The sequence below is a fragment of the Mustela nivalis genome (genome assembly GCF_964662115.1).
Source record: "Mustela nivalis genome assembly, chromosome: 9".
NCBI classification, from domain to species: domain Eukaryota; kingdom Metazoa; phylum Chordata; class Mammalia; order Carnivora; family Mustelidae; genus Mustela; species Mustela nivalis.
This window is the reverse complement of record NC_139028.1, coordinates 72,311,994-72,336,420: the sequence shown is the minus strand read 5'-3', so window position 1 is coordinate 72,336,420 and position 24,427 is coordinate 72,311,994. Positions and strand designations below refer to the sequence as shown.

General features: G+C 39.3%; 1 protein-coding gene across 1 annotated transcript in view; it reads right to left on the bottom strand.

The window, feature by feature from the left end:
• Positions 1–2,226: 2,226 nt before the first annotated feature.
• Positions 2,227–24,427, bottom strand: part of CTR9 (CTR9 homolog, Paf1/RNA polymerase II complex component) — a 29,846-nt gene continuing 7,645 nt past the window's right edge. Inside the window, exons 6-25 of the mRNA XM_082683032.1 lie at positions 22,806–22,954; positions 20,993–21,100; positions 17,253–17,360; positions 16,877–17,113; positions 16,552–16,641; positions 16,311–16,439; positions 16,024–16,207; positions 14,367–14,455; positions 13,653–13,838; positions 13,470–13,557; positions 13,142–13,290; positions 11,019–11,135; positions 10,624–10,769; positions 9,436–9,507; positions 8,833–8,968; positions 8,535–8,681; positions 7,970–8,127; positions 6,763–6,859; positions 6,011–6,123; positions 2,227–3,308 (exon numbers count right to left, since the gene is read on the bottom strand). Coding sequence (XP_082539158.1) covers positions 2,882–3,308; positions 6,011–6,123; positions 6,763–6,859; positions 7,970–8,127; positions 8,535–8,681; positions 8,833–8,968; positions 9,436–9,507; positions 10,624–10,769; positions 11,019–11,135; positions 13,142–13,290; positions 13,470–13,557; positions 13,653–13,838; positions 14,367–14,455; positions 16,024–16,207; positions 16,311–16,439; positions 16,552–16,641; positions 16,877–17,113; positions 17,253–17,360; positions 20,993–21,100; positions 22,806–22,954 — 2,930 coding nt within the window. The 3' untranslated portion in view covers positions 2,227–2,881. The remainder of the gene's footprint in view (positions 3,309–6,010; positions 6,124–6,762; positions 6,860–7,969; positions 8,128–8,534; positions 8,682–8,832; positions 8,969–9,435; positions 9,508–10,623; positions 10,770–11,018; positions 11,136–13,141; positions 13,291–13,469; positions 13,558–13,652; positions 13,839–14,366; positions 14,456–16,023; positions 16,208–16,310; positions 16,440–16,551; positions 16,642–16,876; positions 17,114–17,252; positions 17,361–20,992; positions 21,101–22,805; positions 22,955–24,427) is intronic.

Here is a 24,427-nt window from a genome sequence, read left to right as displayed (position 1 = left end):
GACTGAACCACCCAGGCGGCCTTATTATTTTCTTTTTTTAAAGATTTTATTTATTTATTTGACAGAGATCACAAGGAGGCAGAGGCAGGCAGAGAGAGAGAGAGGAGGAAGCAGGCTCCCCGCTGAGCAGAGAGCCCGATGCAGGACTCGATTCCAGGACCCTGGGATCATGACCTGAGCGGAAGGCAGCGGCTTAACCCACTGAGCCACCCAGGCGCCCCAGTCTTATTATTTTCTTAAAGATTTTATTTATTCACTTGAGAAAGAGAGACATGTACTAAAAAGCACCTTTGGAACCAAAACGTGAAGTAGGGAAACAGTATTACGTTAAATCCCTCCTCCATAAATAGCTCTCTGAAGGACTTTCTACCAACATGCTTTCATTACTGCTTGATGTTGAGTCATTGGTTGGGAAATGTTTTTAAATTTAGATTTTTGGGGCACCTGGGTGGCTTAGTGGGTTAAGCCTCTGCCTTCAGCTCAGGTTATGATCTCAGGGTCCTAGGATTGAGCCCTGCGTTGGGCTCTCTGCTCAGCGGGGAGCCTGCTTCCCTTTTCTCTTGGCCTACTTGTGATCTCTCTGTCAAAAAAGTAAATAAAATCTTTAAAATAAATAAATAAACTTAGATTTTTGTCACTTGGGGATTAAGCAGTTCACCTTGTTATACGTGACATATTGGAAAGAGCAGAGAGGCCTGGATTCAGGTTCAAATCTCCCCTTCACCAGCTGCGTGAACTTCTGAATTGCAGGCCCTTCACCTTTCAAAGGCAGACCGTCATATGGCCTCTAACATTCTAGTTCCCTTACATTCTAGTTCCACCTCCCATGGCCTCAAACGCCCTCTCTTGACTCTTCACTTGCCTGGTCCCTTGAGTTAGTGAAGGTCTCCGAACTTCAGGAAATCGTGATTTGACTTCCTCCCTTCTGTACCCACAACCTGCGCTAACATTACCTTCACACCATAGGGACAATGAACTTACTTCTTCACTATATTTTTGGCAGGAAAGTCATTTTATCTCTGCATTCTCAATGACCAATATACTTATTGACTAAATTACAGCTTCCTTTTTAAAGGTTTTTATTTTTATTTTTTAATTTTTTAAAAAGATTTTGAGAGAGAGAGAGACAACAAGCAGGGGGTAGCGACGCGGCAGAGGGAGAGGGAGAAGCGGACTCCCCACGGAGCAGGGGGCCCAACGTGGGACTTGATTCCAGGATCCTGAGATCATAACCTGAGCCAAAGGTACTTAACTGATTGAACCACCCCAAAAAGTTTTACTTATTTTGAGGGAGAGGGAGAAAGTGAGAGGGGAGGAGGAAAGGGAGGAAAGAGAGAATCTTAAGCAGGCTCCATGCCCAGTGTGCAGCCTGACATGGTACTTGATCTCATGACCCCGAGATCATGACCTGAGCTGAAATTGAGAGTCAGAAACTTAACTGAGTCACCCAGGTGCCCCTAATTACAGCTTTTTACAAACTGTGGTGCAATATAAAAATATTATTCATAAATTATTAGTCACTGACTTATTGAAAATAAACTAGTAGTATGAAATTAGTACTAGTATGTATCTTAAAAAAAATGCCACAAATCTATAAAGAATTATAGAAGTTTTAGGGTGCCTGGCTGGCTTGTTCAGTGGAGCATGAGACTCTTGATCTCCGGGTTATAAGTCTGAGCCCCTGTTGGGTTTAGAGGTTACTTAAAAATAAAATCTTTAGGGAACACCTGGGTGGCTCAGTCTGTTAGGTGTTGGCTTTTGGCTCAGGTTGTGATCCCCGGGTCCTGGGATCAAGTCCCACTGGCTCCTTGTTTGGCAGGGAGCCTGCTTTTCACTCTACCTGCCGCTCCCCCTGCTTGTGCTTTCTCTCTCAAATAAATAAAACCTTAAGAAAAAAAAAGAAAAATCTTTAGGGACAACTGAGTGGTTCAGTCAGTTAAGTGTCTGCCTTTAGCTCAGGCCATGATTCCAGAGTCTTGGGATCTAGCCCTGCATCCGGATCCCTCAGCAGGGAGTTTGCTTCTCCCTCTGCCCCTCACCCCTCTTGTGCTCTCTCAAATAAATAAAAATCTTAAAAAAAAAAAAAAATCTTAAAAAAAATGATAGAAGTTTCCAGTAAATCTTCAGCTTAGTTCAGCTTAGTTCTTCCAAATATTTGCATAGTTTATGCCAAATTTTCATATACAAATGTACTGAGCAAATACAAATGACACGATGTTACCCATAAAAGTTGGCGAAAGAATTTTATTGTGTGGCTTATGTAGGTCTTTGCATTCTACTAACAGAAAAGCATTTTTCCACATCTTATTCGACCTAACAAATCATATATTTGTGATTTTATCTACATGGCTGCAGCATTACACTACTAAAGAAAACCTTCCTTTCACTTGGACTTTGGTGCAATTATACAGTAGATATCTCCTTGCCCAGAAAATAAAAATATTCGCAATCTCAACTTAAAATGGAACAAAGACATTAATACCAAGTTTCTTGCACCACTCGGTAAAAGATTGCAATAAAAACCAAAACAGTATGCTGCTTAACATACAAGATGATGAGACGTCTGGCAGTTTCAGTCAAACCTCTGTAGGAATGGTTTAGCATCTGGGTTTATTTTTACTGCAGTTTTCACATATGACAGGTGGAAGTGTACCATAATGAAGAATAGTCACGTTCTTCATTTGCTCAAGAGACTCAAATATTGGACTCCAGCACAGGAAGTTATCTCTTGGGCCTTAGTAATATACAAATGGGTAGAAAAAAAAACTGCCTTAGGAAAAATTTCACAATTGTTTGACTAAACATCTGAAACATTTTTATCACAGCTTTCATATATTAAAAAAGTTTCCTCCCGAGATGAAGCTTATTTGTGAAATAAAACCTAGTCACTATCATCTGACCCATGTTCTGAGCCCCGATCTGAGGCCTCATTGTTGGATCCCTCCGGTTCAGATTCGTTTCCAGAGCCCTGGCCAGAGCCCTCATTATCAGAGCCTCTCTCAGAATCACGCTCGGACTCGGCGCTCGGAGAAGCAGGGCGAGAGTCCACGTCTGAGCCTCCGGAGCGGCTTCTCCCGGACTGCACAGACTCGTTGTCGGACTGCTCCGAACCTGAGGGCCTTCTCTTTCTGGCTGGCTGGTCACTGTCTGAATCCTCATCCGACTGCCGTCTGCGGGGCCTCCGGGGACTGCCGGCCTCGCTGCCAGACTTGCTCCGGTTCCCATCGGAATCGCTCTCCGAAGAGGCGCGCTTCTTCCGAGGCTCTCCCTCGTCTGAGTCGCTGTTGCTGTTGCTGGTGCGGTGATGTCTGGTAAAGACAAGGACTGGTTAGACTGCCCCATGGGAGACTCAAAGAGCAGAGAATGCTTTGAAAATGTCAGGGCAGTAAATGTTCTATTTATGACCTGCACGGTGTCTACGCAGATGTTCATTTTTTGTGTCCTGTTTTGTAAATTTGATCTATTTCACAGTTTAAAAAAAGGATTAAAAGGAAAAAAGAATATGGCACTTTGATTATAACACAGCATTTAAACAGTAAGCGAGGATTCTCAATGGCTTATACCAGGCACCCTTCATCAGAATGAAGCACTTCTCAATTTCATGCATAAAATTATGAAAAGGGATAATTAATTTTTATAAACAAATTCAGAGCAGCTGAAGTGAAACCCAGGATCTTGCTTGGCTGTCAACTCCAAGCAATTAACCCTCTCCCAAGGCTGGATGAGTGGGACTCACGCCATCCTGTCAGACACCTGAAGAGCAAAGGCACCATTCCTATCCATGATCCACGGATGCACTAGGGCCTTCCACCAGCACAAGACTTAATTCAGAGAAGAAGCTGGAGCTAAAAAGGCTTCTGTAGCTTGCTTACTTCTGCTTGGAGTTCCACCCTACTTATCAGCTGATGGGTTAAAAGGAAAGGGACTTGTACCTATGCTTGGAATTGTGGTGGCACCCAGGAAATCTTGGTTTCCTGGAGGCTTTGGAGCACAGAGCATTCCCTTAACTGCTGTGACAGGTGCTCACAGCCTAGAGCTTTGCACAGGAGGACATACTTCTCTTGTGGCCTACTTCTTAGTTTTGGTTTCCATGACAAATATTCCAGGAAAAGAATATTAAATCCCACAGGGTTCAGTCTTAAGAAGGGAGAATACGATGAAATATATTCCTCTGTTTGGAAATGAAACCATCTCCACGTGATTGAAGGAAGGTTCTCTGTGCTTAAATCTGAAAGAAGAAACCTAGACGTACAATACGTAACTCGGGTCACCCTGAGTGGACATGAAGAGTGACTGAGAGGAGGATGCTGTATATTCATTCTGTATATATGCTAAAAGCCAGTGGGCCTCTCACAATCCAACTCCTATCATTCTACCTGGCCAAATAAGCAAACACTCTGTGATGATCAGGACCAAATTTAACTGATAAAGGGGCTCAAATCAACTTGGTCTTGACCTCCAATGTAGTTTAGCAGTAGCTCAGCCTCTCACATGGACCCTTCTGCCTACACATTTTAACAATGCTCATTCTAAAAACACACACCTCATTGCTCTGCTCGTGCATGCCTCTCAGCACTGGCTGGGGTAACACTGTGGGCAAAGGGTAAGGCAACCACAGTGTAGGTCAGCCAGCGTTTTCAGAGAAAACAGAACTGCAAGTCTTTACAGATGGTTCCCTAGAGCTCGCTACCCAGGAGGGCAGCACCCCGCCAGCATCCTCAGCTCCCTCAACATGCTAACCAAGACTCAGCTCAAACAGCCTTCCTCTCACAAAGCCTGTCTCCTACAACCCTCCCCTCAAACTCCAGAGTAGGTATTGTCCCTGGAGAGCAATAAACAAAACTGTAAGTGATAACACTTATCCCACGAAAATGTGGTTTTTGGCTTATCTGTTATTCTCCACTGCTTCTAAAGCATAAATTTGACGGCAGAGTCTATGACTCTTTCCTCTGTATCCCTCAGATACAGTGTGCACTCAGCACACTATCTCATGGAATTTTTAGTGAATGTGCAAGTGACTGTGGAATGAATGAATGAAATGATGGCCATCAGAAGAAATATAGTGTCGTACAGCATTCAGAGTCCCCGTCTACGAATTCAAGTTGGGGAATTGAGGGACAAGTTTAGGACAAGTAAACTCAAAGACTGCTTCTCCAGGTGCACCATGAGTTAAAGAAGAGTAGTGGACAAGCGGTCTAGGAAAAGCCCCTCCTGGAGCTGGCAGGGCTGAGTCACCACTGCCTGACAACGAAGGAAACAGTCAGGAAAGTCCCATCTCCAGTGGCCAGAAGCAGACTACTCTAACAGTTTTAGCTGGCCTGGTAGTGTAGCAAAGCAATACATTTCATTTAGAAGGATGCCATCCAGAGCTAGAACATGTTAAGCTACGTGAAATGAGTCGGTCAGAGAAAGACAAATACCATATGATCTCACTCATATGTGTAATTTAAGGAAGAAAAGAGATGAACATATGGGAAGGGGGAAAAGAAAAAAGGAGAGGGAAACAAGCCGTGAGAGACTCTTAATAACAGAACAAACAGGGTTGATGGAGGGATGTGGGTGGGAGATGAGCTAGATGAGCTAGATGGGCGATGGGCATTTCTGATGAGAACTGGGTGTTGTACCTAAGCAATGAACCACTGAATTCTACACCAGAAACCAATATTCCACTGGATGTTAACTGCCTAAAATTCAAATAAAAAAAAATAAAACAGCAAAAAATAGTAAGAGTAAAATATTGTAAAATAAAATAAAAATTCACTATTAAAAAAAATAGGAGGTAATCCAGGAAATTTCAGCTAATATCCATGGAGAAATAAGATCTCAAAATGGGTTTTCTTCTCTGAGGGACAAACATGTGACAGGACAAAAATGACAGGGTTAGAGTAAGATGTGTGCTGAGGTTTCTGCCAGCTTTGACAGAAAATTCTAAGAAGCTGGAGAGAAAACATTTTGGCACAGCCCACTCTTATCTTTCATTAGGGGAATACACTAAGGGAACAATTCCTACCCTTCATCAGCAATTTTAAGTTTATCTTCGTCTGAAGAATCATCACTTGACGATATTATGGCTTTCGACTTTATTTTGCCCTTCATTGAAGGAGGCAGACGTTCTGGCTTGGGCTGAAGAAAGAAGACCAAACATAACAGATTATTTAAGACTCTTAGGTTACATTACATTAGGATGTCTTGTTAAACTAAGTTTGCAGTGTAATGATAAAACCAAACAGCAATGAAATCTTGCCATCTGCGACGACCTGGATGGAACTAGAGGGTATTAAGCTTAGTGAAATAAGTCAATCGGAGAAAGACACCCATCATATGATATCCTGATATGAGGAAGTGGAGATGCAACGTTGAGGGTTAGGAGGGTAGGAGAAGAATAAATGAAACAAGATGGGATCGGGAGGGAGACAAACTGTAAGAGACTCTTAATCTCACAAAACAAACTGAGGGTTGCTGGGGGTCGGGGGGGTTGGGAGAGGGTGGTGGGGTTATGGACACTGGGGAGGTTATATGCTATGGTGAGTGCTGTGAAGTGTGTAAACCTGGCGTGTCACAGACCTGTACCCCTGGGGCTAATAATACATTTTATGTTTATAAAAAAAATTAAAAAATTAAAAAAAAAACCCAAACAGCAGCCATTACACTTCAAAAAGAAGCATTTCTGCTTGAAGACACTGCAAGGAAAGAATGTATTCTGGTGCAGTGTGACCCTTCCTGCCAACAACGGGGATGAAAGCCACAGTGTTAGAAACTTACAGCCTTCTTCTTCTCTGCTCTTGGGGGACGGCGCTTTTTCGGTTTGGGGCCATTTTCGGTTTCATCATCGTCGGATCCTTCTTCTCCCTTTGGAGGTCTTATGTAGCGGACGGACATCGAGAGAAAGTCTGTTAAGATTTACTCACACCTAGATATTCTAAGACTACTTTGTCATCGCCACACACTCATTCTGAGTACTACTTTCTACACATGCTCCCTCAACCTCACTGTCCTTCCTCAAGGGCAGAGGCCATCATTTACAATTGCTGTACACAGCTCAGGATTCTGCAAAAACCACGGATTTATGTGATGTCTACCAAATAATCATGCCTCTGTCGAGTCCTCCTATTAATCTAAGATAACCTTGACTCTTGTACTTGGTGGAGCGACAGAAGATGGGCTGGAAGACCCAGGCTCCAGATCTTACATCTTTCCTCTCTCCTCTTCCTTCCTTCCCAGTTACTCATTCTGGGCCTACTGAGGCCCTATCATAGCTTCCATTCCACAGGTCTGTGTCTGGATGAATTCATTAGGTTCTTCCCCGAGTACAGGTAATGAAGGGCTGAGAGGAACAGGTCTTGCTAACTTCAGGGAAAGAATGTATTTTTAGAATACATAGCATGTATAGCCAACTGGAGGTTCCTGGACAGGGGAGCACCATGAGAGAGGAACAGGACAGCTCAGGGGCACCTCTAGGTGAGGGTTGGGAAGGGTACCACTTATCTCAACAGCAAATGGCACCAGGAAGATTCAAAGGCCCTTCTTTTACATTAATTCACACTTTATATATCTAGCAAAACTTGAGGTGGGCATCGTTACCATTTTACACAAAGGAAACTGAGCTTAGTGACTTTCCTAAGATTGCAAGTGAACAGGTAGGGTGGATACACCCAGTTCTCATTCTACATAGCATACATTTTCCCATAAATATTACCATTTTGAAGACATAAGAGAGGCAGTGATGACTAACTTGCAGCTTTCACAGGAAAGCTGTGGAGATGTGTGGCAACTCCAAGTACTCAGGGGCTTTGGTGATGGGGTCTATCTTAGGATTATTATGATCAAAATAGGAAGTGGGGAACAAAAGGCTTTAAGGTCTGGGTGGATCAAGTGATCACCAGGTTTCACAAATTCTAACACAAGGAAGATTCAGGTGAGAGGTTGTCTGTCACCTTTCTGAGGCTATTCGCAACACCCTGATTAATACCTTCTCCTCTTTTTCTTCTTTCTCTCACCACCCTCCTCTTCTTCGCCTTCTTGTTCACTACCACTGCCCTTTCTTCTCTTCTTCTTTTTGGATATAGGCAGGTCATCATCGGTCTCATCATTGACAAATTCATCAAACTCTCCTCCCTTTTTAGAACGCTGAAATCCAAACAAGACTATAATCAGTTCTCTCCTGGCTGGTGGAATGAGGCCAGATCCTATCAGTCATTTGACAAACAAAGGACCTTTTTTTAATTTATCAAGTTGCAAGGAAGGGGTGCTTGATGAGGCCCAGTGTTAAAGACTTCTAGTTAGGATGAATTGCTCAGATGTCAAAAATCATCAACTTCTTAGGCCACTACAAGGTACAGTGTGCTAGACTAACACTGGAATGCATTTTTAAGTACTGGCTACCACTGAAAGCACTGTGTTGGAAGCTATCTCTTAGCAAAGAAGGAAGTCAAACTTAAGAACTGAACACTGAGTAAATACAGACAACGATATTCACTTCTGGGACTCAAGTGCCAGACCTGCGGCCATCCGTCCTAGCAGGAGTGCCATCTTACCCTTCCACCACCGCCACCTCTTTTCTTTTCTTTTGTTGCTTCGGTCTCTCCAGTAAACATAAGAATATTTTTGGTCTTCTCTACATACTGGGCCCGCTGTTCCAAAAGTTTCTTTTGCTCTTCCTTTTCTCTGAGACGTTTTTCTTCCTATGAGGGAAAAAGAGTAGGAAAACACTGCATCAAAATATGTTGAAAAAAACATCCTGATGACCATCAGAAGGACTACTTTTTTAACATACAAGATTTATGTATGCACACAATTCTTAAGTTCTAGTATAACTGCAAACACAATAAATACCTGTTCTTTAAGAAGTTTCTGCCTTAACAGTTCCTTTTCTTGCTCCTGTTTGGCTCGTAACTCCCTTTCCTCTTCATCTTGTTTACGTGCCCGGGCCACATGGTACTGGGCCTGGCTCAGTAAGTCAGAGCACTGCCTACAAAATTTCAGATTTAGAGAGACATGAATGCAGTTAACACACTTTTTGCTCAGAAACTCGGAACATCTCTTTTCCTTAGACGAACTAAAAAGTCTGAAGCAGGACTCTTAGCTGATATCTAAGGGGTATTTTAATCAGCAAAATTAACTTAGTTTCTCAAAGTCAAGACTGTCAACTACAGTAACTTTCCAAAGTATAAGCGTCCTCTCCAAGCACAAATGTAAAGATTTTCAACATTATCTTCACACGTGACTCAAAGAGTCAAGATTTTCTCCACACAACTTAAATACTTGTACGAAATTAACTGTCATATTCCCTGAAAGGACCCTTAGGAAAAAGCCTTGACCCAGGCTGGGGAGCCCCACAGAGGAGCAGGAGGACTGACCCCTGGAAGGCCACCCAGAGCACACTGATATCACTGCCGCCCACCACCCAAAGTCACCTTTCAGAAATAGTAACATTACCTGGCTTCTGTAGCAGCAAGGGCCAAATCGAATCTCATTTTGTCTCCCACTTTACTCAAGTAACTGAAATATCTAAATGGAATGAGAAAATACAATAATTCACTTAAAAAAATTTCTAAGGAAAGGCTTTTTCCATTTTTAATCTATTCTACAAAAATAGCCTGAGAATAGGTTTACATGTTTACAAACAAGTTTACTGACTTATACCAACCTGTTTGATACATGAAAGGCTATCATCTCAAGAAATTATATATGAAACTCACTTAAAAAAAACTCTCATCAATATAGCACTCAATATGTTTAATAAAATACAAGTTCATGAAGTAGTCATATTTAATATTATTGGTAAACCCACAAATAACCAAAAATCAGCTCAAGCAACAAATATTTACTAAACACCATTTTTACTAATATGTCAGCATGGAGATTAGAAGATGCAGGCCATGAAAACACAACCAATGTATCAGGCAAGGCAAGAAATGCCTATATATGAATTTAAATAAGGTTGGACAAAACCTGAAAAGTTGTCAGGCTTTGATTTTACTACTAACTGAATTACCAAATAAATCCTACGAAGGTACATAAATTTTGAGCTAAGTTCAATAAACCTAATCAATATTTAAGAGGATAGGACTTAATATTCTTAGCCCAATGAAAATTCATATCCCATGAAAGACACACCAGTATAAGTAGAAAAACCACATAAATGAAGCCTAAAAATTTCACGTGTGTAAACTGCAGGGTCATTTTGTTAGAGTAATAAAAATCTTGGGCAAGCTTGCAAAGCTCGTCCGCCAATTCTAGGGGAGGCTACATGAGCCAAATCTGGCAGGAACCTGACTACAGTTTGGCGCCACCAGGTGGCAACTGTCTGCTTTGGCTTGAAAATCACTAGAATGCTTCTAAATAGAAAATGATTCTCTTGACAAAGTGTTTCTTGGCACCTTTTGAGACGGATGAACAGATTGACTGATTTATGATCTTATTTATTTATTGGCCAGAGAGAGAGCACAAGCAGGGGGAGTGGCAGGCAGAGGGAGAGGCAGGCTCCCTGCTGAACAAGGAGCCAGATGTGGGACTCGGTCTTGAGCCGAAGGAAGACGCTTAACAAAGCCACCTAGGTGTCCCAAAACAAATGGATTTAAAGAAACAAAGCATTTCAAAAGTTGTTTCTACAAAATTCTTTACCTATGTGCAAGCTCCAGTTCTTTCACAGCATTAAGTACTTCCTTCAGATTACTCTTTTCATCTTTCAGAACAGAGGTAGCTAACCTTTGCAGGACCAAGGCCACATTAAACATAAGTACTGTATCACTGGGGGCCACATGTCTAGCCTATAAATAAGAAACAAAGCAAATACTTCATATGACTGAATGATGTGAAAAGGATTTTAGCCAAATAGAGTGTTAGGTGTATAAATATATAAATATAAATATAAATAAATAAATAAATATAAATATATATAAATATATATATATATATATATATATATATATATATATATAAATGCATAAAAGAGAATAAAAAAAATACCCCACAATGCAGCACAGAACTAAATGAGAATAATAAGTTTTCCTTTTTACCTTTAGCAAAGTCTGTTTGCACTCCTGTAACTTGCCACACTTGAAGAGGGCCCGGGCCAAATACAGCACAACTTCAGTGTTCTGGTGCTTATAGAACTTTCTGAGGCAGTTTTCATACTATAATAAAAGAAAAAGTTAGTTAAAATACAATAAGGGTTGGGCACCTGGGTGGCTCAGTGGGTTAGGCCGCTGCCTTCGGCTCAGGTCATGGTCTCAGGGTCCTGGGATCGAGTCCCGCATCGGGCTCTCTGCTCAGCAGGGGCCTGCTTCCCTTCCCCTCTCTCTGCCTGCCTCTCTGCCTACTTGTGATCTCTCTCTGTCAAATAAATAAATAAAATCTTTAAAAAAAAAAAAATAAAAAAATAAAATACAATAAGGGTTAAATAATGTTGTCATCATGTAACAAGATTTCAGGTGATTTTAAAGCTATGTGAAAAGGTGTTCCACCTTTTGATTAGTTAATTTTAAAGAAAATTTGAGAATAATTTTTGACATCCACCAGGACAGATTTTCACAACATGAAAACCTGATAAAAAAAACAAAAGAAACCCACAACTAGATACTCAAAATAGTTTTTCCATTTGAAACTCAGAACAACACTGAAAGGACAAATAAACCGGATGGCCCTTTTCATATCTCTAGCAATACTATCTAGAATCAGCTGACAACTTATTAAAAGTTACACACCTGGCTCCTTTGGGTTACACTACCACTTTTCCTTAGGATTGATGGAACCTACTGGCAATGAGCATGTGAAGACTCACAGTTCTAATTGTTAACTTCTTGATAAAACCAGTATATAGCAATACTGGTGTCAACTTTGCCATGAACACTTCAGTTTCTGACCATGAAACTTATCCTGTCAAAGGTTAGATCTTTTTCATAGAAGGTGGTTAGAGAGCTTCCCCTTGAATATCCCTAGTAATTAATTTGCATTTTTATTTTATTTTATTTTATTTTTTTTAAAGATTTATTTATTTGTCAGAGAGAGAGCGAGCGAGAGCGAGCACAGGCAGACACAGTGGAAGGCAGAGTCAGAGGGAGAAGCAGGCTCCCCGCGGAGCAAGGAGCCCGATGTGGGACTCAATCCCAGGACGCTGGGATCATGACCTGAGCCGAAGGCAGCTGCTTAACCAACTGAGCCACCCAGGCGTCCCTAATTTGCATTTTTAAAAGGCAACATTATCATTCTGCAGATCAGGAAGGCCCACCTTCAAAAATATCGCCTCTGAGACTACCATAAGCAGTCTGGAGTCTATAAATCTTTGTGACTAGTGCCTTCAAATTTTCTGAATTTGATAATAACCAACCTTCTTAGAAAAAAGGTTAACCACTTTTAGGAGCTTGATTGCACTTGCCTTCTACCTCTGGTAAGAATCTTGTTTTTTCTAACCATACTATTTCCCATAGAGCCTAAAAATTCTTTTACTTTTTAATATGCTATAGATGCTAAATATATATATTTTTAAAGATTTTAAACCCATGACCCTGGGATCCAGAGTCATATGCTCTACCTACCGAGCCAACCACACACTGCTAAATGCTAAATATGACTCTCTTACTTCAAGCTCAAGCACTCCACAAATATGAAAAGCCTAAGAGAATTTCATAGTGATGAAAACGAATTCCCATGGAGTTTTTTTCTTTCTTTCCAAAATGTCTTTTAACCTTTCTGAAACTCAATTTCTCCCATGAAAAAGAAGAGTGTAAAACAAGCAAATATTAAACCCTCCTATCTTCTGGGTACTTACTGATATACTAGGCATGTTAGTGCCAAGTATGGTATCTAGTACTTTTTATACTGGATCCTTATACAGTTCTGTGAATTTAAGGTACATGAGCCTCATTTTATAAATGGGGAAACTGGCTCAGAGAGGATGTCCTTTGCCCAAGGCATGTGATTAGGGATGGAACTAGGGTTCATATGTCTGTCTGGACACCAAAGACTGGTGTCAAATTCAAACATTCCTTTGAAAGACTGACCTTAACATTATATAAGTCTCCGAATAGACATAGTATCACATGAGATAGCACAGAACTCCACAACAGGGTCAGAAATGTTAAGAAAACATTTGTTCAACAATGAACACAATATAGAAATATCTTGAATGATAAACTATTACCATCTGAACAGCACTGATATACTGCTTCTGTTCCACGTAGATGTGTGCTAGGTTCAACCACACATCACTGATATCTGCTGTTGCTTCTCTTACTTGGGCAAATACATCACGAGCTTCACGAAAATATCCTTTGTGGGCCAAAACAGCTCCTAAAATTATAAAAAGGCTTACATTTAAGAATTTTCTAATTGGAGCCAGGAAAACAACTGAAGGTCCTGTTTTAAAACAACTACATTTATTACATTCAGGGAGAAATTATGATCTATAAACATTCCTTTGAAAGCACTTATTTCACAGATCACTACAGATCCCCATGTCTTATAATCACCTATGCCATTAGCAGCATACAGATTCTTTGCATCATTTCTGAGTACTTGTTTATAGATGGCTAGAGCACGATCTTGATGACGCTTTTCCTACAAAATGAAATAAACATTATACAACAAAATTCAAACAGGAATCAAGAGTCAGTTTTGTTTTAAAGGGACAAAACAGAAAAAAAGGAAATTACCTTTTCTCGATCTCGGGTGGGCTGATGCAAAGTCTGGAGCCAGACGTTGCCAAGAGCCAGCATAGAATAAGTATCACTCTGTGTAGATGGTTGTTTTAATATCCTCTCAAATTTCTTCTGTCCTGGACCCCATTCTTGTTTTGCTAAATGAAGATTACCAATCAAAGACCAAGCATCTGGATGGTCCTAAAACACACATGTATAAAGAATCAAAATCTGTAATTTGAATTCAGAGACACCAATCACCTTTCCATGACAGCTGATTATTGAAGAGGTTTAAAAGCTACATTTACAAAATTGAGAGTGGAGATAGACTTAAAAGCTACATTTACAAAATTGAGAGTGGAGATAGACTAATGAATTGTTAAATCAATCTAGTGTGTAATTATCAGCAGGAGAAATGCAACAGAATGGAATATAGAAAGGTCATCAGTGTACAGCACGTGGCAACAGCATAAAAAGATTTGCAAAACTTACATTTTAGTTGTTTGTATGCACACGTGTGTACTAGGCTATGATGTAAAGGCTATTTCTGTGGGCTACAATCAAAAAGTTTAGATGACTTCTACTCTCTAGCAGCTTTAGCAAGTAAAAATAAAACAGGGAGATGTCAAGATATTAGAAATATGATAGACATTAAAATGAAAAACTGATTTACTAGGGGAAAAAAGGTGAGAAAATTGTTTTTCAAACCTAGGAGTTAATACTACCAACCTGATTAATTTGAAGAGCTTCCTTAAACCAATCTGAAGCCTCATAAAAATTTCCTTTATCTCTAGCCATGGCTCCTAGGCGCAGATAGCCTGAAAATATACATTTAAAAATTTTTACATTTAAAATATTAGCTATTTTAAAGCCTCTGCCTTCAGCTCAGGTCATGATCTCAGGGGCCTGAGATCGAGCCCCATATTGGGCTCTCTGCTCAGCAGGGAGCCTGCTTTCCCCTCTCTCTCTGCCTGCCTCTCTGCCTACTTGTGATCTCCCTCTGTGTCAAATAAATAAAATCTTAAAAAAATATATTAGCTATAAAAGATCATTATTTTAAAGTCACACTTTTGAAATGATTATATTTTGTTAATACATTCATACAATGAACAGAAATCCTACAGATGAAAAAATACTGAGCACCAATAAAATTAATTAATAATCTAACAAGTTAAGGAGCAACTCTGTGACCATCAAGTCTCACTGTTTGAAATCTCAGATTTATCTCTGCCACTCTATTCCTAATGCTAGCACCCTACTCCAAGTCCTGATCTACACCAAAGTTATTTTAAAAAGCTTGGAGCACTTTTTTTTCCAGTTATTCTCTGATAGATGCATGGCACTGTCACTTTTTCTTAAAAAGCTGCTTGTCATATGGCAAAACAGCAAAAGCATGGACTACTCGGGATTACTAGTTAGAAAATCTGGGCTCTAACTGTGGGCTGCCACTTAAAGAACAGTAAGAAGGTATCACACAAATGTACGTTGTTACTTTCTCCAGAAAATGTCAATGTCCTCGGGCCAACTAATAATGGTTCACTATTGCCTATCAAACCAATTCAAGTTCAGCCTGGCATTCAATTAAAATCTTATTTGTTTTAAATCACTTTTGCATCCGTAACAGCATGATCATGGCCAAGTTAATAGCTCCTGATTTAACCAGAGTAAAAATATCATAGCTTTAGGTGCTTTTAAGGGAAGTACAGTATTATAAATTATTTTTAATTTAAAACTTTCCAAATTTTACAATGTTTAGTGTGTAAAAACTCACTATATATTTATTTTTTAAAAATAATAATTATTTTGAAGTAAAATAGTGTTCATTCTTACTAGTACAAACATTGCAAAAATGTTAATATGAAATCGGAGCAGGAGTATCATAAAGGTACATCCATCACCAAATAAGTCAAGGAGTTGTTCAAAGTGTAATAAAGGTAGTTGATCCACTAAGGATGGCCTACCCTATGAAATATATGGTTCAACTGGTTTTTAGTTATTTCTTTTAGTTTCTAGCATAAATTTAAGTGAAGCTTCATTGTTCTGTTTTATTTTTTTAAGGCCATAAATTTGCCTTGAAGGAAGAGGGGATGTTACAAACCTTCACATTTTTTTACTATTGGTTCTGAGAAAGATTTTTTTTCAGGCTGAATTTTGGGAATTTTAATTTATAAAAACAGTTTACAGTTCTTCAGACATGTGGCTCAACTGGTTAAGCATCTGCCTTCGGCTCAGGTCATGATCCCAGTGTCCTATGATTAAGCAAGCCCTAAGGAGGGAGCCTGTTTCTCCTTCTTCCCCTCTATGCCACTCCCCCTGCTTGTGCTCTCTGTCAAATGAATAAATTTAATCTTTAAAAAAAAAAGAAGCAGAAGTTTACAATTCTTACAGTCAACATAATTAGGATGTTCCCGTAAGATGTTTTTATATAGTTTTTCTGCTTCATGGAATTCACACATTGCCTCATACAGCCTGGCTAAATTATATGATGTTGTAACAGAAATGGCATTATAATAATGTTCATCATGCTCAGCTTCTGCCTTTGCGCGATCCAATGAGGCCAAAAAATATTTCTATAAGAAAAGAAAATTACATGTTAAAGGACAGTTGATACATCTGAAAAGTGTGCATTCAACTTGATAGTATGTAAGAAGGGAGTTATTTCCAGTTTCCTACCTTTGCTTCCCCTAGATTTCCAAGTCTAAAATGGAGGGCACCCACATTATTCAGAATCTCTGGCGGCACATCAGCCTGCACTTTCTCCTGAAGGATCCGTGTAGCTGTTCCATAGGCTGAAAGGGCACCCTGTATTATCATGGTGGAGACAATAAGGTGTAAGTGAAAATGAAAGGGAGAAACACTACACCATGCTTTCAAAAAACACATTTGTAGGAGACGAAAAACCCTGCTAAAATACCTGTATATCAGTCTGTTCTAAGATTTGTGCCAATTCAATCCAAGCTTCAACGTCATCAGGATACTGTTCTGTGACCTTCTTCAAATGGCCCTGGGATAAAAAGAGATCACTAAGCTGAAATAGGATTAATTCAGCAACTATAGGCTGTCAAGTAAAAAGTGGTAGCTACTCTACCTTGTTTAATACATCAACTGTTCGTTATTTCAACTGGAACAAGCTCGGCTAACAAAACTGCTTCCATCATATCTCTACTAGCAATAACAAGAATGAGGCATGACAGTCTAGTGATAACTATGAGAAAATAGCTACAATTTTTTAAAAGTACCTTGGCAATATCTCGTTTTTCTTGATCTTCTGAGGCAGCATATAGCGAGCCAAGAATTTTCATAGTTTCATAATTATTAGGATAAGCTTTCAAAACTTTCTCAAAGCACTGAGATGCATTTTCTTTGTCACCTCGATAAATGTACATTTGTCCCAACCCAAAAAATGGCAGCACAAAAGAGGATGAAGCAAACTGTGTGGCTTGATAGTAGTACTGGAAAGCTTGGTCATAATCTTCCTAAAAAATGAAAATTAAACAAGACCAACAGTATGTACAGAAGTTTATCTTCTTTTCCATGCAGAAAAGTTTTTAAAAGACTTGAAAGACTATGAAATAATAGAATTAGATATTTAGAGAAGCTTTAAAATGATCTTACCTGAACGTGGAATGATCTAGCCAGCTGGTAACAACTTTCTGCTTGCATAGCCTCCACTTCTGTATTATGGAATGCATGGAGAGCCAAGTGTTGGACTTTGCTATAATCCTGAACAATGAGATCCAGAAATCAACTGAGTCAATTCAAACAACTCTAACAATCTCAAACATAAGGCTTCCTCAAATTTCATTTTTAAAATGTGTTCACTGAATTACCAGTAACAGTGCCGTATCCTGAATTACAAATAATTTTTCTCATTCTCCTTGCAGATAAATTCACTTACCTAGAACTTAACATCTATCCATCACATCCATTACTTCTTTTAATCCTGCAACAATCCTTTGAGGTATCAGCCCTATTTCTGTGATGAGAAAACCTAAGAGAGGTTAAGTCTCTTATTACTAGTAAAGGAAGCAGTTACAATTCATTGAGAACTATTATACACTAAGCACTGAGGTAGGTATGATACTTAAAATTCATCAAGCCTCAGTCAAAAACCCTGCAAAGAGTATCATTATTACCATTTTATTGATGGGGAAATGGAGGCTTAAAGAAATAAAGTGTATTGCCTAAGGTGGAAAAGCTAGAATCTGGATTTTTTTCTGAGTCCAAGGAAATGTTCTAACACACAAGCGCAATAAGCTTAAGCGACTGGATTTGAATTCAGCTGTCTTCGAATGCATGGGTCATGACTTTCCCATTAGATCTGACTTAATTTGAAATATAGAGCTAATCTAACAGTCTCAAAGTCAGAGTTCATACATCAGGCGTAGGAAACATCTTTCTTGTTTTAATAGGGATATGTTTTATCCCTATGAGAAAATAGCTAGTAATCTGGTCTGGGAAGCCTTTGTTAGGTCAATAGTCAGTTTCAACTTTAAAAAAAAAATATTTTTTAAATATTAGGAATAATAATGTGATTGCTATTTTTAACAGTAACTGTTTTCCATTAGATAAGTATTTAATATGCACACATTTCATCTTAACTGCCACTCCTCAAATCCTGTAAAATAGGTTTTATTACTGTTTTACTAGTAAGTAAATTAAAATTTAGGGGAATTATTTGCCCAAAGCCATAAAACAATAAAATGGTGGTACCTGAATTTTGAACCAAGTGATTCAAATTCTACTCCTGGAATTATGTTGCAAAGCCTTTTAGCTAAATTTATATATTGCTCCCTGGGACGAGGATAAAGGTCAAATGTTGGGTTTGGAATATAATTTTTCTATTTTTATTATTCTTTGACTCATGATATATCTTTTAGGGAATAAAATGATTCCATTTTAAAATTTAACATAAAATGTATTAGAGATTACATTCCATTTTAAAATCCTTATTCACATCTCTTTGGTTCCCCCCATTGCCCCAATTTTTGTCCCCAGTTCCCTCTGCATTCTAGCTGCTTCTCTTTCTGGTCAAAAACCAAGCTCAATTCTCAGTTCTTTCTGGAATTCTGTGTTACTTGCTCCAGGAGTCACCACAGCTCCCATCTCTAATCCCACCTCACTACTTACTGAAGTGTCTGGGATGTTGGTAATACCTTTTCTTCCTAGCTAAATGATTCTTCTATAGGGGAGACAATGTAGTGTGGTGGGCAGTTAATTAAAATACTACATCTCAACTGTACAACTTGCTAACTGAGTGAATTTTGGCAAGTGATGTTACTTAACTTTGCTGAATCTCAATTTTCTTATCCATAGAAAGGGAAATAGAAATAAGCTGCCTACCTCCTTAGGGCTGCCCTAATGACAGATGAAGAAAACATATGTAAGCATGTTCTAAACCTTTAGGACATATATTCAGTGCAAGATAACTTCATGGTGCTGATCACATAACAGGTATTCAGCAACACTAACAGATTGGCTTGATTTACATACTTCATGTACACAATCTAAACGGTTTTGAACATGTTAAAAAGTAAGGCTTTGGGTGCCTGGGTGGCTCAGTTGGTTAAGCATCTGCCCTTGGCTCAGGTCATGATCCTGGAGTCCCAAGATGGAGTACCACATCAGGCTTCCCGCTCAGCGAGAGTCTGTTTCTTCCTCTGACCCTCCCCCGTCTTGTGCTTTCTCTCTCTCAAATAAATGAATAAAATCTTTAAAAAAAAAAAAAAAAAAAAAAAAGCAAGACTTTATCTTCAGCAGTGGAAGAAAGACTAGCATTGAAAATTAAAAACTAGGGGCGCCTGGGTGGCTCAGTTGTTAAGTGTCTGCCTTCAGCTCAGGTCATGGGGATAATATTAACTACCTCTAACTATTATCTGACTCTTTTACAAATTCATGGAATGCATTTTTTTTTTTAATTTTTTATTTTTTTTTAAAAAGATTTTATTTATTTTTTTTTACAAACATATATTTTTATCCCCAGGGGTACAGGTCTATGAATCGCCAGGTTTACACACTTCACAGCACTCACCATAGCATATACCCTCCCCAAAGTCCATAACCCCACCCCCTCCCCCCAGCAACTCTCATTTGTTTTGTGAGATTAAGAGTCACATATGGTTTGTCTCCCTCCCAATCCCATCTTGTTTCATTTATTCTTCTCCTACCCCCTTAACCCCCCATGTTGTATCTCCACTTCCTCATATCAGGGAGATCATATGATAGTTGTCTTTCTCCGCTTGACTTATTTTGCTAAGCATGATACACTCTAGTTCCATCCACGTCGTCGCAAATGGCAAGATTTCATTTCTTCTGATGGCTGCATAGTACATGGAATGCATTTTTTCAAGTTTTCTTTATTTAAGTCTCAACATCTCATGTGGGGCTCAAACTCACGACCCTGAGATCAAGTCACATCCTCTTCTGAAGGATCCAGCCAGGTACCCCCACAAGATTCATTTTTAATAATACTTGGTATTTCATAAGTACTGACTGCATATTAATAGCAATAATAACAGTGATATGCTAACATTAGTAAGGTCTGATACAGTTCTGTAACTTTTACCTAAATTGCTATTAAATTAAAGTTCCTGGTATAATTTAGTATCTGGTTTCCGTATGGCAAGTAAAACTTTCATACTTACTGTATAAAAACTTTGCCAATGCAATCTTGGATTTAGTATTCAAGAAATCTAAAATACCATTGCTTCTACAGAATTTGTGGCAACTTTAAAAATTACATCTTGATCAATATGCAAAAATAAATAAAAACTTCAATGACTTCTCGGCTGCCTATGTAAGTAGGTCCAAACTCCTTATATCACACAAGTACCTCGCTATCTGGACCCAATGCATTGTCTAGCACGAGCCCACCACATGCTGTGCTTTTACTACGCACTATTTCCACATCTGTGCCTTTGCCCTTTCAACTACCCAAAGACCTCCTCCTAAAAACCTAGTTCAAGAGCCTTTCCTTCTTGGTGAAAACCCTTCTTAACCACTTGGTCACTTCCTCTTTCATTTCTCTACCACAGCAAGATAGAGACTTTTATTTCTGCATTTACATTTGTTTACATGTCTGTTTTCTACGAAACTGAATGGAGTACAGAAACCACAGTTTACTGATCTCCACATCTCTACTCAGTGTTGGGTACAGAGTATAAAGGGTCAATAAATATTAAATGAGTGAATGACTAAACATACCCACCCCCAATTAACTAATACAAATTTTAATTTGAAAAAAACTCTACATTTTCAGTGTTTTTCCAAGTTAAAAAAATAAAATATCAACGGCAGAACAGAAAAACAAATCAGGATTTAAAAGCAAACAACTTTAATAAATTGACTTCTCTTACCTTTTTGAAGAAAAAGTGATTTGCCAAGTGGTTCAATACCATGGGATTGCTAGGATCAATAGTATAGGCTCTGGAAAGAAGCTGGACACCATTTTTTATGGAATCAGCCTAAAAGAAAAACAACAACAACAGGGTCATTACTTAATTAGCATTTTTCCGAAGTTTTCTTTATAGTCTGAAGAAATAAGGTTATATAAATCTAAGTTCAGACACCAAAATATAGCTCTTGTTTCAGTTAACCTTCAGCAGCGATAAAAAAAAAATTCAAATAGTGAATTAAACTGTTAGAATTTCCCTCACAAATAGCCACATTTCCTACTTTTATAGATTCTGGCTGTCTTCTTGATGCGGCAGAGGTCTGTGGATTACCCCCTTACTCTGTTAATAGAGTCCTGACCTGACTTTGTAGCCTGTGATCTTTTAATTTCAGGAGGGAAAGTTCCCTCCTTCTCTTCTCAAGCCCCAGGGGATGAATAATGATTGATCTAAACCAGTCAAGATAATCTATCCCTTTCTCTCAGGATCAGTCTAAGGCAGTGGTTCTAAACTGGGAGTGATGTCATTTTTCATCATCACGACAGGGAGGATTTTAGCTGGCAGATATCAGGGATGCTGCTAAACATCCTACCAATTGGTAGGATAATTTTCTACAGCAAAAAATTATCCAGCTCTGTAAGTCAACAAAGCTAAGGCTGAGAAACTCTGATATCCCTGTCTAGACAATTATACACACTTTATAAAGAGAAAGTGTGATGGGGATAGAACTGCTCTAAGAGAAATCTGTTTATCCTTTCCCTTTCCTCCTTCTACATAAGGTTGATGAAATAATGAGAGCTTGGAGATACAGCAGCTATCCCGTAACTACGAGGTGACAGACACAAGGAGGAAGATCCACATATTAGGAAGGACAGAAAGATGTAAAATTCTGGGTTTGAGGATACTGAGGTGCCAAATCCAAGACCTTAGATGACTGGTTTAGCAGATAATAAAAACCCTCATGTTTAAGTCACAGCAGTAGGCTTTTGTTACTTGCAATGGAAAGCATTCCAAACTTACACACATCGTGCAGCTCCTTTTTTTTTTTAACGTTTTATTTATTTATTTGACAGAGATCACAAGTAGGCAGAGATACAGGCAGAGAGAGAGAGGAAGCAGGCTCCCTGCTGAGCAGAAAGTCAGATGCGGGGCTCGATCCCAGGACTCTGAGACCATGACCTGAGCCGAAGGCAGAGGTTTTAACCCACTGAGGCACTCAGGTGCCCCACTGTACAGCTCCTTATCTGAAATTCTGAAATCCAAAAACTTCTTAAAAAACATGTTGTTTGGTAATCTTAGAACAAGCTTACATAGGGGCAAAAGTTTACCTGAATTGTGAAGTTATCCTCTAGTGTGAACAGTCACTCATTATTACAGAGAAATGTAAGTTTGCATTTGGGGTGGTGTCCTAATACCTGGGTGTTAATATATTATGCAGTACAGGCATCATATTGCATTTTTTTAAAGACTTTATTTATTTATTTGATAGACAGAGATCACAAGTAGGCAGAGAGGCAAGCAGAGTGGGGGTGGAGGGGAAGCAGGCTCCTCGCCAAGCAGAGAGCCTGATGCGGGGCTCGATCCCAGGACCCTAGGACCCTGAGACCATGACCTGAGCTGAAGGCAGAGGCTTGAACCCAAGTCACCCAGGCTCCCCTCATATTACATTTCTATTCTTTGCAGTCTTGACCTCTAAAACACTCTGGTCTCAAGAGTTTAGATAAGGAATAGTGAGCCTGACAGATCAGTCACGAAAGCCTTTTTTTTATTCACATACCTCTTTATTGTTGAGTTCTAGTACAGCCAGTCCAACCAATGCTCCCACACATTTGGAATTGAGTTCAAGGGCTCTGCTGAATGCCAGACGAGCTTTCTCCAGTTTGTTAAGTTTCACAAAGCAATGGCCCATTCCTAAACGAACTTCCGCTAAAAAAATAGTCCATCTGTCAAACTAGGGCGATTTTAGGGTTCAATTAAACAAAATGCTTTAACATTCTCTATGAGTTGCAAAATCTCAAAATTAACCTCAGTATTACTACACTATAAAATCTTTTGGTGTATCACAAATTTGGTTACAGTGGATAGTATACCATACTGCCCATCCCCTTTCTCGCCGTAAACAGAATACCTACAATACTGGTATTTTTCTTGCACTCCTGGCTATACAGTACCTTCAGTATCTAATTTTCAAAGAACAATTTAAAAAAAGTATATTTCTTTTCTTATTTGACAGACAGAAATCACAAGTAGGCAGAAAGGCAGGCAGAGAGAAAGAGAGGGAAGCAGGCTCCCCACTGAGCAGAGAGCCTGTTGCAGGGCTTGATCCCAGGACCCTGGAATTATGACCTACACTGAAGGCAGAGGCTTTAACCCACTGAGCTACCCAGGCACCCCTCAAAGAGCAATTTTTAAAGACAGCAAAAAATTTCATGAAGGCCTTCAAAACTGTGACTGACTACATGTACAAACTGTCATTCCCTTCAGAGCTGTGCTTATTATACATGCTATCCAACTTCAAGGCAATGCCAAAACTCCACCATGTTCCCATGAAGGGCCAACCTCCCCACTGGACACTGGATTTTACCCCTTCTCGTCTATTTAAGGACACTGCTCCAGCAACTCTCACCTGTTTTTCCTGCATTATCAAATTTTCTCTATGTATACATCATTCTAATCCACATATATTCTCCCATCTAAAAAAAAAAATCCTCTCCATTCTTTTCCTCTCCAATTGTCAACCCACTCCTATTCTTCCCTTGAGAGCAAAACTCCTCGAAAGATCTATCTATAGTTGCTGCCTAACTTTCCTCTTCCATTTTCTCTTAAGTGTATCCACCAAGCATCTCACCCTCACCATTCCAATAAAACTGCTTTTATCAAGGTCACTAATGATTACTATACTGCTGAATTCAGTGATCAGTTTTGGGTTCCTATTTTACTTGACCTAACAATAGAACGTGACAGTGTCTGACCTTGTCCTAGAAACATTCTTACATTTTACTTCAAGGACATTGCTTTTACTCTCTTTTCCTCTTACTTTGCAGGCTCCTTTGTTGGTTCTTCTTCATTTCCCTAACCTCTACAATGTCACAGTGCCCTAGAAGACCATCCCTGAACCTCTTTTCTATCTCTACTCATCACCTGGTAACCTCATAGTCTCATGGCTTTATATATCATCTCTATGTTGATGATTTCCAAATTAATTACTTCAGCTCAGACCTCCTTCCTGAACCACAGCTCTCCTGACCTCTCCACTTGTAGGTCTAAAAGGTATTTTAAAATTTTCATGTCTAAAACTAATTCATCTTGGAACTATATTTTCCAAATGTGCTAAAATGTAACTCTACTCTTATAAGAAGTTACTTTTGATTTCTCCTTTGTCTCATACATCACATCTAC